General features: G+C 38.0%; 1 protein-coding gene across 1 annotated transcript; it reads right to left on the reverse strand.

The window, feature by feature from the left end:
- Positions 1–1,554: 1,554 nt before the first annotated feature.
- On the reverse strand, positions 1,555–2,517 carry LOC121474967 (olfactory receptor 2T4). The gene has a single exon (XM_041728120.1). It carries the CDS (start codon positions 2,515–2,517, stop codon positions 1,555–1,557), a length of 963 nt encoding a protein of 320 aa, XP_041584054.1.
- Positions 2,518–14,895: the final 12,378 nt, after the last annotated feature.

Raw genomic sequence — 14,895 nt, forward strand, 5'->3', positions numbered from 1 at the left:
TGCACTTTCCCAATTGACCATTAATTTGACATCTCTAAAATGCATATCTAATCATTTTGCTACTGTATGTAGATCTCTGGGGCACAGCAGAGCAAGAAACACGTCTATAAAGTAAAGTAGGAAAGGAAGAACAATAGAAACACTTACCTTTTATACTTTGCCAACCTTCTGACCTTTACTCGTGTTGTATCTTTTCTATGGCATATTGTCCCTGAGAAAACTCCCTCTTCCACAGACTCCTATACTCATCTGAGGGTACATCTAGTCAACATTCAACACAGAGTTCTAGAGTCTGATCTGAGTTCCCCTTTTTGATCAAATTTGTGTGTCACAGGTAGGATAGAAGTGTCCTTATGAGCTGTGTACTTTGCACATGAGTATCAAGGTGTATCCTATTTGCATATAAAACTATAGAGTTTCAAATTCTTTAAAAACAGCAATCACATAGTGTTCATATTTTAATATCATTTAGCTGTTATTTTGGATTATAATAGAGTATAAAATATTTATTAAATAATTGAATAAATAAGTTTGAATATTTGATATTCTGCTTCTCCTTTTCATCTAATAAATTACATACGTCAAACTCAGCTCAGATATCACCTCAGGCAAGGAACCTTCCCTAAATCTTCCTTCCTATCTGGATTCATATTTTTCCCCATTTTTTATGCAAATATGGATATGAAACCTATCATTTGGTAGGGCTTTTAACCACTTGGTGCTTTCATTTTTGGACCATATCCACATAGTGTACATCATTAAGGTCTAGCAAATTAAGGGATGATACATGGTAGGCAGATGACAAGATTGTCCCACTAATAATTAGTCACATTGAAATGAACATATTTTATAAGATATCATGTCACTTACACTGCCCTTAAAAAGGCTTATATTTTAGCTGTTTATATGGAATAATTCTATTATTACAGAAAAGTAGCATAAATAAGAATAGTACAAACCACAGCCACATACCTTTTACCGAGATTCAACAGCTGTTAACATTTTTACCTCTTTTTCATTATCACCCTTTTCCTTATCCCTCACTTGAATCAATTTTATAGAATCAAACTTTTTTCCTTTAAATATTTTAATTATGCATTTCCTAAGAATCAGAGGGCAGTTATCAACTTCAGTAAATATAACATCACTATATAATTGTATAATACATTTTGAAAGGATAAGAATTAGAAAATTAAAGAGTTTTATAGTACAGGGAGGCAATATTTTTAAAAAATGAAGATGCAAAAGTGAGATGAACACAATGGCATAAAAAGTTGAAGGAATAAGGTTGACATAAAATTCTAAACTTACAATGTGTTAAAGAGAAGAAAAATTACAGTAATACCAAATTTTCCTACTTTATAATTTCTTTTTTAAAGATTTAATTTATTTGAGAGAGAGAGAGAGAATATGAGTGGGTGGGAGGAATGGAGGGAGAAAGAGAAGCAGACTCCCCCCTGAGCAGGGAGTCTGATGCAGTTCTAGATCCCAGGATCCTGGGATCATTACCTAAGCCAAAGACATATGCTTAACCTACTGAGCCACCCAGGGACCCTACTTTAGAGTTTCTTGAAAACCAGGTCCCATATTCAGCATTTTCTTCAGCGCTCCCATAACATCCTTATTTCTTAGGCTATAGATCAAAGGGTTTAGCACAGGAGTGAGTATGGTGTAAAAGACAGATACCATTATGTCCTTCTCAGGTGTATGGTAGGAATTGGGGAGCATGTAAGTATAAATGGCAGCCCCATAGAAGAGGATGACCACAGTCATGTGGGAAGAACAAGTGGCAAAGGCCTTCTTCTGGCCTTCTGCTGAGTTCATCCTGTGGATGGTGATGAGGATAAAGTAGTAAGAGCCTGAAATGACTGTCACAGGAATGAGAAGCATGAGCACACAGCACAGATACATGAAAACCTCATAGATGGAAGTGTCTGAACAAGAGAGTTTCAATACAGCAGGGACTTCACAGAAGAAATGATGAATCTCCCGAGATCTGCAAAAGGAGAAGGTCATGGTGATGGGAGTGAACAAGAAGCCATCCACTGAGCCCAGGAACCAGCAGCCAGATGCTAGGATGAGCAACACCTGATGGTTCATGAGGATAGGGTAACGGAGAGGATGGCAGATGGCCACATAGCGGTCATAGGCCATGGAGGCTAGAAGAAAAAATTCTGAACCTGCTAGTGTCACATAGAGAAACATCTGTATCCCACATTCCGTGGCTGAGATCTTATTCATACCCATGATTTGGTCCATGAGCATCTTGGGCACAGTAACGGAAATATACATCATGTCCATGAGAGATAGTTGGCTGATAAAAAAGTACATAGGGGTGTGGAGGTGGGAATCAGAATGTATCAGTAGAATCAGGATGGTGTTTCCAGACAAGGCCATTAGGAAAACCACAAAAATGACCAAACAAAGGAGAGCTGGGTGTTTGGATTTATTGAAGAGTCCCACTAGGATGAAATCTGACCTCCCAGTGTGGTTAGCCAGCCAGTTGATGTTCTCCATGAGATTTCACCTGGAAAAGCTAGAAAAACTTTGGGATTAATGAATGAATCAATCATGAAACATCACCAACTGAAATGAATATTTGGTGAGAGAAAGTGTGTGTGTGTGTGTGTGTGTGTGTGTGTGTGTGTGTGTATGTGAGAGAGAGAGAGAGAGAGAGAGAGAGAGAGAGAGAGAGAGAACCTAATTATAGTAACAGAAATAAATTACCTGTAACTATAAATTTACCATATAGTGAGGTTGTGGTGTTCATTAGATTGTGAATTTACCTCTTGATATTGTATCTTTTTCCAATAGGCATGTAAATTTGTTTAGTTTAGCTGTTGCCCTATGCAAACACAAAAGATGAATCAAAATGTAAAAAAAATCATATATGTATATATTCTTATAGAATTTTTCTTGTAGATCTCAAAATATCATTAACCTGTCTGCTCTAAGAATACAACTGAGATCTTAAAATATCTTCAAGGTGTATTCTATATAAGGCAAATTTAATTTCACAGGGCATAGAAATATTAAATCATTACCTTGTACAACTGGAACTAGGAGAATGTTATATATCAGTAATAACCCCTCAAAAGAAAATGATCTAGAAAGTAATTTCAAAACAATTTGGGGAAAATCTATATGAAATTCTTGAGCCCTCTTTTTCCCATAAGACTGAGCCACACTGTGAGACACTGTTGTTGTATGGAGTAAGCCACAAACTCCCAAAACCACATCATGGTCTTTACCAATGACCAAACTCTTAGATAGCCCAGAGGCCAGACTGTAAATGTAGGACTACCTTATCGTTTACACACTATTCCTCCATCCACCCTACATACATAAAAAGAGGATAAGAATAATGTTTTTATCTGACATATGGTTAGGATTAAATGAGGAAAGTGCTTGTAACATTACTGATTACAGATGAATAAACATACAGCATATAGAGCTAGTTTAAATACTTAATAGCTACAGTAATAATAATGCAGGATCTCTGAAGAGATGACTATTACTATTATCATTTGATAATATAAGATGCATTATGTCTGTTCACCAGTTTAATATCCACTTATATATTTAAGCATTTGATTTGACCATTTCTGTAGGCCTAGATAACTTGAGTGCATTTATGTATATATGTCTTATGCATATACTTATTAATAGATATATAATTATTCTATATATAAAATTTAAATAATAAATATAGAAAGAAGAGGCGGGTGAGATGGCGGAAGAGTAGGGTCTCCAAGTCACCTGTCCCTACCAACTTACCTAGATAACTTTCAAATCATCCTGAAAACCTATGAATTCGGCCTGAGATTTAAAGAGAGAACAGCTGGAATGCTGCAGTGAGAAGAGTTTGCGCTTCTATCAAGGTGGGAAGACGGAAAAATAAATAAATAAAAAAGCATCCAAGGGGGAGGGGCCCCCACGAGGAGCCGGAATCAGGCCTTCTGCAAGTGCCCCCAGGACAGGAAAGCACAGTCCCAGAGAAGCAGGAGCTTTACCAACCTTCCCAGTCGGAAAGCTGCTCGCAGGGAGCTCAGGCAGGATCCCAGGAGGGGCAGGGATGTCCTCATGCTCCCAGGGGCACTAAGAGAGGAACTGTGCCCTGGGGAGAGGGTGCCACACACTGCGGGCGGAGCTACCTAAAGGGCTGCAGCGCTGGCCTGAGGGGCCGCGGGAGCAGCTCCCCAGGCTGCTCAGGCAGCGACTGCACTCGGAGGGGGCTGCAGCCCGCAGGAGCACGTTTGCAGCAGTGCAGGCCCTGGAGCCCAGGGCTCTGGGGGACACAGCCCAACATCCGGTGCTCCCCTGGGGACAGGCAGAGGCCAGGAGGACACAGGACAGCAAGGACGCCCCTGCCACCAGGGCAGCCCCGAACTGTGCAGATCCGTGCTCTCTGGCCCCGGAGCAACCAGGCCCCTGCGGACTGGGAGCTGCGGTAGTTACTGCCGGAGCTGACTGCAAGGTGGAGAGCTGGCCGCCACCACTGTTGTTGTTCCTCCTGGTGTCACCTTGTACCTGAGACTGAGCAGGAACCTCACAGGATAAACAGCTCCTACTGAGTCATGCACTTGGCAGGGGGATGGGCAGCTTCCCCAGGTGCACACAACTGAGAATCAGCACAGCAGAATGCTCCCCCAAAAGACCAGCTAGAAGGACAGGGGAAAAGCAAGTTATTGACCAAGTAGCACTGGAAAGTTCCAGGGGAAGCTGAGGGATTTACAGTATATAAAATCAGAGGATACTCCCCCTTGTTTTTTGTTTTCTATTTGATTCCCCCCACTTTTTTTCTTTTTTTTCCTTTTTCTGCTTTTTCCAGTACAACTAATTTTTGGCCACTCTGCACTGAGCAAAATGAGTAGCAGGAAAAACCCACATCAAAAGAAAGAATCAGAAACAGTCCTCTCTCCCACAGAGTTACAGAATTTGGATTACAATTCAATGTCAGAAAGCCAACTCAGAAGCACAATTATAAAGCTACTGGTGGCTCTAGAAAAAAGCATAAAGAATTCAAGAGACTTCATGACTGCAGAAAATAGATCTAATCAGCCTGAAATTAAAAATCAATTAAGTCAGATGCAATCCAAACTGGAGGTCCTAATGATGAGGGTTAACGAGGTAGAAGAACGAGTGAGTGACATAGAAGACAAGTTGGTCACAAGGAAGGAAACTGAGGAAAAGAGAGAAAAACAATGAAAAGATCATGAGGATAGGTTAAGGGAAATAAATGACAGCCTCAGAAGGAAAAATCCACGTTTAATTGGCGTTCCTGAGGGCGCTGAAAGGGACAGAGGTCCAGAATGTGTATTTGAACAAATCATAACTGAGAACTTCCCTAACTTGGGAAGAGAAACAACCACTCAGATCCAGGAGACAGAAAGATCCTCCCGTAAATTCAATAAAAACCACTCAACACCTCGACATTTAATAGTAAAACTTGAAAATTACAAAGATAAAAAGAAGATCCTTGAAGCAGCAAGAGACAAGAAATCCATAACCTTTATGGAAGCAGTATTAGGATAACAGCAGATGTCTCCACAGAGACCTGGCAGGCCAGAAAGGGCAGGCAAGGTATATTCAGGGTCCCAAATGAGAAGAACATGCAGCCAAGAACACTTTAGCCAATAAGGCCGTCATTCAGAATAGAAGTAGATAAAGAGCTTCCAAGATAGGCATACACTGAAAGAATATATGACCATCAAACAGCTCTGCAAGAAATATTAAGGGGGACTCTGTAAAAGAAAGAGGAAGTCCAAGAAAACAACCAAAAAAACAGGGACTGAATAGGTATCAGGATGACACAAAATTAATCTTTCAATAGTAACTCTGAATGTGAATGGACTTAATGACCCCATCAAAAGGCGTAGGGTTTCAGACGGGATAAAAAGCAAGACCCTTCTATTTGCTATTTACAAGAGACTCATTTTAGACATAAGGACACCTACAGCCTGAAAATAAAGGTTGGAGAACCATGTACCATTCAAATGGTCCTCAAAAAAAAAAAAAAAAAACAGGGGTAGCCATCCTCATATCAGATAAATTAAAGTTTATCCGAAAGACTTAGTGAGAGATGAAGAGGGACACTCTATCATACTTATAGGATCTATCCAACAAGAGCACCTAACAATCATGAATATTTATGCCCCTAATGTGGGAGCTGCCAAGTATATCAATCAATCAATAACCAAAGTTAAGACATACTTAGATAATAATACACTTATAATTGGTGAAGTGAATGTAGCCCTTTCTACAATCGACAAATACTCTAAGCACAACATCTCCAAAGAAACAGGAACTTTAAATGATACACTGGACCAGATGGATTTCACAGATATCTACGAAACTTTACATCCAAACACAACTGAATACACATTCTTCTCAAGTGCACATGGAACTTTCTCCAGAATAGACCACATACTGGGTCACAAATCACGTCTTAACTGATACCAAAAGATTGGGATCATGCCATGCATATTTTCAGACCATAATGCTTTGAAACTAGAACTAAATCACAAGAAGAAGTTTGGAAGGATTTCAAACATGTTGACGTTAAGGACGATCCAGGTAAAAGATGAAAGGGTCAACCAGGAAATTAAGGAAGAATTGAAAAGATTCATGGAAACTAATGAGAATGAAGATACAACCATTCAAAATCGTTGGGATGCAGCAAAGCAGTCCTGAGGGGGAAATACATCACAATACAAAATTCCATCCAAAAACGGGAAACAACTCAAACACAAAAGCTAACCTTGCACATAAAGGAGCTGGAGAAAAAAACAGCAAATTGATGCTACACCCAGCAGAAGAAAAGAATTAATAACGATTGGAGCAGAAGTCAATGAAATAGAGACTAGAAGAACTGTGAAGCAGATTAACAAAACCAGGAGTTGGTTCTTTGAAAGAATTAATAAGACAGATAAACCATTAGCCAGTCTTTTTAAAAAGAGAGAAAAGACTGATAAATACAATCATGAATGAGAAAGGAGAGATCACCTCTAATACGAAGGAAATACAAACGATATTAAAAATTATTATGAGCAGCCATACCCAATAAATTAGGAAATCTAGAGGAGATGGACTCATTTCTGGAAAACCACAAAGTACCAAAATGGAAGAGGAAGAAATAGGAAACTTGAACAAGCTGATGACCAGGGAGGAAATTGAAGCAGTCATCAAAAACTTCCTAAGACACAAAAGTCCAGGGTCAGATGGCTTCCCTGGGGAATTCTATCAAACGTTTAAAGAAGAAACCATACCTATTCTACTAAAGTGTTCGGAAAGATAGAAAGCCATGGAATACTTCCAAACTTGTTCTTTGAGGCCAGCATCACCTTAATTCCAAAACCAGACAAAGACCCCAACAAAAAGGAGAATTATAGTCCAATATCCCTGATGTACACAGATGCAAACATTCTCAACAAGATAGTAGGCAATAGGATCCAACAATACACTAAGAAGATTTTTCTCATGACTAGGTGGGATTGATTCCCAGGATGCAAGGCTAGTTCAACACTTATAAAAATATCAATGTGATTCATCATATCAGCAAGAGAAAAACCAAGAACCATAGGATCCTCTCAATGGATGCAGAGAAAGCATTTGACAAAATACAGCATCCATTCCTGATCAAAACTCTTGAGAGTGTAGGGATAGAGGGAACATTCCTCAGCATCTTAAAAGCCATCTACGAAAGGCCACAGCAAATATCATTCTCAATGGGGGAAACACTGGGAGCCTTTCTGCTAAGATCAGGAACAAGACAGGGATGTCAACTCTCACCACTGCTATTCAACATAGTACTAGAATTCCTAGCCTCAGCAATCAGAAAACAAAAAGATATAAATGCATTCAAATTGGCAAAGAAGAAGTCAAACTGTCCCTCTTTGTAGATGAAATGATACTGTACCTAAAAAACCCCAAAGACTCCATCCCAAGATTGCTAGAACTCATACAGCAATTCGGCAGTGTGGCAGGATACAATAATCAATGCCCAGAAGTCAGTGGCATTTCCAGACATTAACAATGAAACTGAAGAAAGAGAAATTAAAGAGTCAATCCCATTTACAATTGCACACAAAAGCATAAGATACCTAGGAATAAACTTAACCATAGAGGTAAAGGATCTATACCCTAAAAACTACAGAACACTTCTGAAATGGAGGAAGACACAAAGAGATGGAAAAATATTCCATGCTCATGGATTGGAAGAATTAATATTGTGAAAATGTCGATGCTACCCAGGGCAACTTACACATTTAATGCAATCCCTATCAAAATGCCATCTACCTTCCTCAGAGAGTTGGAACAAATCATCTTAAGGTTTGTGTGGCTCAGAAAAGACCCTGAATATCCAGGGGAATATTAAAAAAGAAAACCATAGCTGGGGGCATCACAATGCCAGATGTCACGTTGTACTACAAAGCTGTGGTCATCAAGACAGTGTGGTACTGGCACAAAAACAGACACATAGATCAATGGAACAGAATAGAGAATCCAGAAATGGACTTTATGGTGAGCGACAAAGGAGGAAAGACTATCCAATGGAAAAAAGTCTCTTCAATAAATGGTGCTGGGAAATTTGGACATCCACATGCAGAAGAATGAAAGTAGGCCATTCTCTTACACTATACTCAAAGATAAACTCAAAATGGATGAAATATCTAAATGTGAGACAAGATTCCATCAAAATCCTAGAGGGAACACAGGCAACAGTTTTTTTGAACTTGTCCACAGTAACTTCTTGCAAGATACATACATGAATACCAGAGAAACCAAAGCAAAAATGAATTATTGGGACTTCATCAAGATAAGAAGCTTCTGTGCAGCAAAGAAAAAGTGAACAAAATTCGAAGACAACCTACAGAATGGGAGAAGATATTTGCAAATGACGTATCAGAAGAATGGCTAGTTTCCAAGATCTATAATGACCTTATTAAACTCAACAGCAAAGAGACAAACAATCCAATCATGAAATGGGCAAAAGACATGAACAGAAATCTCACAGGGGAAGACATAGACATGGCCAACAAGCACATGAGTAAATTCTCTGCATCACTTGCCATCAGGGAAATAGAAATCAAAACCACAATGAGATATAACCTCACACCAGCGAGAATGGGGAAATTTAAAACAGGAGACAGCAAATGTTGGAGAGGATGCGGAGAAAAGGGAAGTCTCTTTCACTGTTGGTGGGAATGTGAAATGGTGCAGCCACTCTGGAAAACTGTGTGGAGGTTCCTCAAAGAGTTAAAAATAGACCTGCCCTACGACTCAGCAATTGCACTGCTGGGGATTTACCCCAATGATTCAGATGCAATGAAACGCCGGGACACCTGCACCCTGATGTTTATAGCAGCAATGTCCACAATAGCCAAACTGTGGAAGGAGCCTCGGTGTCCATCTAAAGAAGAATGGATAAAGAAGATGTGGTCTATGTATACAATGGAATATTACTCAGCCAGTAGAAACTACAAATACGCACTATTTGCCTCGATGTGGAGGGACCTGGGGGGTATTATGGTGAGTGAAATAAGTGAATCGTAAAAGGACAAACATTATATGGTCTCATTCATTTGGGAAATGTAAAAATTAGTGAAAGAGAATAAAGGGAAAGGAGAGAAAATGAGTGAAAATATCAATGAGGGTGACAAAACATGAGAGACACCTAACTCTGGGAAATGAACAAGGGGTAGTGGAAGGGGAAGGGGGTGAGGTTTGGGGTAACTGGGTGATGGGCAATGATGGGGTCACTTGGAGGAGGAGCACTGCATGTTATGCTATATGTTGACAAATTGAACTCCAATAAAAAATTTAAGAAAATAAATAATAAATATATTTCTTATTTTAACCCTGATTAAGGAGCTTTATGTAGAAATCTATCTAATTTGTGTCTAGTACATGTTTTTCAAGTTGAAATTCATCCTCTTAAAGTTTCTACCATCTACTTTAAATTTCAGAGGACAGGATGTAGTGTTTAGAGGGTCATTGACATTTATCAGATAAGGCTTTAGTTATTTTCCCTTATGTTATCTGCTTTAATGCTCATAGCAATTAATTGTTAATGGAACTGAGATGCAGTGAGGACAGCTGAACAACACTAAGATATTTCTGACTCTAAGTTACTATTTACTCCTTTTTCTTGCTGTTCATCACCAGCCTTCCTATCAGGTATTGAAGATGAATCAAAACCAAATCTAACCTAATTACAACTAATGAGATTCAGAGATAAAAAGAGAAATGTCATTTAAAGCAGGATTCTAAAATAGCTACAAAATAAATTAAAACAATAAACACAAAATACATTTTACCTTTCTTAAAAGCATAACACCTTCTACATTTTTGTTCTGAAGTTTAAACATTCGCAACCTTTCAATTCTGACATGTTAAATGTCAACATTCAGAAATCCTTACCAAGAGCAAGGAAGTATGGATTTCTCTTTCTGGGAAGAGTTTAGAGGTAGTTATATCTGGACATTTTGGGAAGAATTTCCATGTTTCAAATACACACACACACACACACACACACACACACACACACACATATATATATATATATATATATATATATATATATATATATATATATATGAAGGTTTTATTTATTTATTACTGAGATTCAGAGAGAGAGAGCAAGGCAGAGACACAGGGAGAGGGAGAAGCAGGCTCCCTCCATGCAGGGAGCCCAACGTGGGACTGGATCCAGGTCTCCAGGATCATGCCTGGGCTGAAGGTGGTGCTAAACTGCTAAGCCACATGGGCTGCCCTTAAATATATTTTATACTTTTGTAGTAATTATAAGACTAATTAAAATATCAACTTATTAAGATTCCCAAGTTGCTAAAGCAGTGGAGAACACTGCAAACCTTTTGATTGCTTAGTATAGATATACAACATAATTTTGACACATTGTATAAAAAACTATATACTTTCTATTACATCCTACCCTCAGTTACAGATGAAAACTGAGGGCTATGAAAAATAAAAACAATAGTCTGATAAGTTACAAAACACATCTGCTGACAAAGTCTGTGGTCAAAATAAAGTAAGGATCAGCACAGTGAGTAGTAAATGAAAAACCTTGAAGCTGCTTGCTGAGTGAATGGGGATCAGAAGGGTACTTGAGGTCCACTGGGAAATCTTTGCTGCACTTTTGTAAATGTGGGTCACTGCCATCAAGCCTCACTGAACAGCCCACCTGGGACACCAGACACAAAAGGGAACACTGTTGCATGCACAGCAACTGGCCCCTCTATTCATGTTACCCTTGTCTAATATAATTCCTTGAGTTTCATGTAAACTACTTGGTGGGTATTTAACATGGAAATTCATTGATAGCAGTGGTGGGTTAATGTCAAACCTTTATCTGAAGTTGATAGTATTCTAGGAATTGTTCTAAAGCTTTATCATATTTTATCTTACCCAAGACCCTGTGAGGTACATATTCATCTCATTTTCTACTTATACACATTTAAAAAATTCAGATTGGTATGGTCTGTTTAACATTCCACAAGTATTCTACATGTCTCAACCCAAGCAATGAGCCTTCTCTCCATGTTAGATAATCTGGGTATAAGGTCACTCATTATCAGTTTTATTAGAAAATATAAATGTGATTGTGATATTTGTTTCCATTAGTTTTTAACCCTCAGACATTATCCCCACTCAAAATCAGTAGCTCTTCTGGAAAACTTTAACCTCAGGAAAACAAATACATTATCCAATTGTATAGGAAATGTATATATAAATGTATATATTCTTCTGATCAGAAGTAATTAGAAATCATAAATCCATTTTTAATGTGCTATACAGAGAGATTCAAGAGAAAAGGTAAATTTGTTTTTCCACTTACAAATAGGTAAAAAGAAAATTAAGGACATACTTTTAACAAGTATAAAGTGAAATATCAGAAGCAGAATAAGTCAAGAAAGTTAAAAAATAATCACCGTTTTGTTCTTGCAGTTCTGTCTGCTTGTCTAGTTGGATCCACCATCAGATGATATAGCTAGTCTCATCCAGATGGGCTAAGGAGTGTGACTAGGTTAAGTGTACAGAAAGAAATAGGAGAGCTTGACTATACCCACTGAGTGGATGAAGGTTTTCAATAAATCCCCTCTGAGACTATAAAGAAGAATGTAATTACAAGAGCTAAAGAAGCTAATAGATATCCCTATTGCACTATCCTATTTTTTTGCTGATGTCTAAAATTTAGATAATCTCCTTCACAGTTTTTATCTAGACCCCTCTTCATTAGGTTGCTGATTGTATAATTATTGCTGTTATTCACATGAAATCTACATTAATGTCACATTTATTTTTTTCAAAATTTTCTAATTATTTTTAAAATTTTTAACAAAAATCTATAAGTGGAATGAGTCACAGGAATTAAAAGTAGACCATAAGGAATTACAGTCACTGATACTGTAATAATGATGTAAAGAGATACTTGTGGCAAACACGGCATAATGAAACTGATGTAACAACATTGTGTGTCAGCTATACTCAAATTTTGGAAGAACCTTCCAGTTTTATTGAGATGTAATTGACATATAACACTGCATAACTTTAAGATGTATGTGATAATTTGATATGGACATATATTGTAAAATTCTTTTCCACAATAAGGTTAGTTATATACCATTCAACTCACACAACTGCCATTTGGTTGTGGTGTACTGAAAACATTAAACTACTTTCATAGCAACTTTCAAGTATACAGCACAATATTTTAACTTATAGTCACCATATTATTTATATGGTTAAAGTATATAACATTTGATCTGACACATATTCATACTGCAAAACACATCTTCATCACATTTTGCAATTACAATTATCTTAACATTCCTTGTTTGTGGTGAGAACATTTAAGATCTATTCTGTTGGGAGGCCTGGGTGGTGCAGTGGTTTGAGCATCTGCCTTTGGCCCAGGGCATGATCCTGGGGTCCAGGATCAAGTCCCTCAGTAGTTTCCCTGTAAGACACCTGCTATTCCTTCCACTTATGTCTTTGACTCTCTCTGTGTGTGTGTGTCTCTCATGAATAAATGAATAAAATTTATTTTTTTTTGAAAATTCTATTCTGTCAACAATTTTCAAGTCCATAGCACATTCCTATAAATCATAGCCAAATATAGTTTTTGATGCTTTAAACTTTGGGATTTTTATCATCTTCTAACTAGAGGTTTGTATGCTTTGACCAAAATTTTCCCATTTCTCTCACCTACAACTCCTAGTAGCCATCAATGTACTCTGTTTCCATGAATTTGGCTTTTCAAGATTCCATATACAAGTGATACCATAGCGTATTTGTCTGTCTTTCTCAGACTAACTACACTACACATTATATCCTCAAGTTTCATTCAAGTTGTTGCAATTGGGAGGATTTCTTCTTTCTTACAACTGAATAATATTCCATAAGCTACATGTATATCTACACTTCTACCCATATCTATACCTATATCCAGGTATACTTATATAGATATACTGTGATATATATCTGCAAAACATACCTACTCAAATGAATGAGAAAATATAAGGTTTGTCATTTTACAATTCAATTATTTCACTCAGCATAATACCCTCCATGTCCCTCCACATCAAGGCAAATAGTGCGTATTTATAGTTTCTAATGGCTGAGTAATTGTATTGTATATATAGACCATTGTATATATAGACCACATCTTCTTTTTTTATATAAATTTATTTTTTATTGGTGTACAATTTGCCAACATATAGAATAAGACCCAGTTCTCATCCCATCAAGTGCCCCCCTCAATGCCCGTCACCCAGTCACCCCCACCCCCCGCCCACCTCCCCTTCCACCACCCCTAGTTAGTTTCCCAGAGTTAGAAGTGTCTCATGTTCTGTCTACCTTTCTGATATTTCCCACTCATTTTTTCTCCTTTCGCCTTTATTCCCTTTCACTATATTTTATATTCCCCAAATGAATGAGACCATATAATGTTTCTCCCTCTACAATTGACTTATTTCAAACAGCATAATACAATCCAGTTCCATCCACGGCGAAGCAAAAGGTGGGTATTTGTCGTTTCTTATGGCTGAGTAATATTCCATTGTATACATAAACCACATCTTCTTTATCCATTCATCTTTCGATGGACACCGAGCTCCTTCCACAGTTTGGCTATTGTGGACATTGCTGCTAGAAACATCGGGGTGCAGATGTCCCAGCGTTTCACTGCATCTGTATCTTTGGGGTAAAGCCCCAGCAGTGCAATTGCTGGGTAGTAGGGCAGGTCTATTTTTAACTCTTTGAGGAATCTCCACACAGTTTTCCAGAGTGGCTGCACCAGTTCACATTCCAACCAACAGTGCAAGAGGGTTCCCCTTTCTCCACATCCTCTCCAACATTTGTGGTTTCCTGTCTTGTTAATTTTCCCCATTCTCACTGGTGTGAGGTGGTATCTCATTGTGGTTTTGATTTGTATTTCCCTGATGGCAAGTGATGCAGAGCATTTCCTCATGTGCTTGTTGGACATGTCTATGTCTTGTCTGTGAGATTTCTGTTCATCTCATTCGCCCATTTCATGATTGGATTGTTTGTCTCTTTGCTGTTGAGTTGAATAAGTTCTTTATAAATCTTGGAAACTAGTCCTTTATCTGATACGTCATTTGCAAATATCTTCTCCCATTCTGTAGGTTGTCTTTAGTTTTGTTGACTGTATCCTTTGCTGTGCAAAAGCTTCTTATCTTGAGGAAGTCTAAATAGTTCATTTTTGCTTTTGTTTCTCTTCCCTTCATGGATGTATCTTGCAAAAAGTTACTGTGGCTGAGTTCAGAAAGAGTGTTACCTGTGTTCTCCTCTAGGATTTTGATGGAATCTTGTCTCACATTTAGATCTTTCATCCATTTTGAGTTTATCTTT

The sequence above is a fragment of the Vulpes lagopus genome, chromosome 13, assembly GCF_018345385.1.
Source record: "Vulpes lagopus strain Blue_001 chromosome 13, ASM1834538v1, whole genome shotgun sequence".
NCBI lineage: Eukaryota > Metazoa > Chordata > Mammalia > Carnivora > Canidae > Vulpes > Vulpes lagopus.

What these genes read in the sequence shown, in the direction of transcription:
- LOC121474967 (XM_041728120.1), bottom strand. Translation starts at nt 2,517, where the DNA reads ATGGAGAACATCAACTGGCTGGCTAACCACACTGGGAGGTCAGATTTC.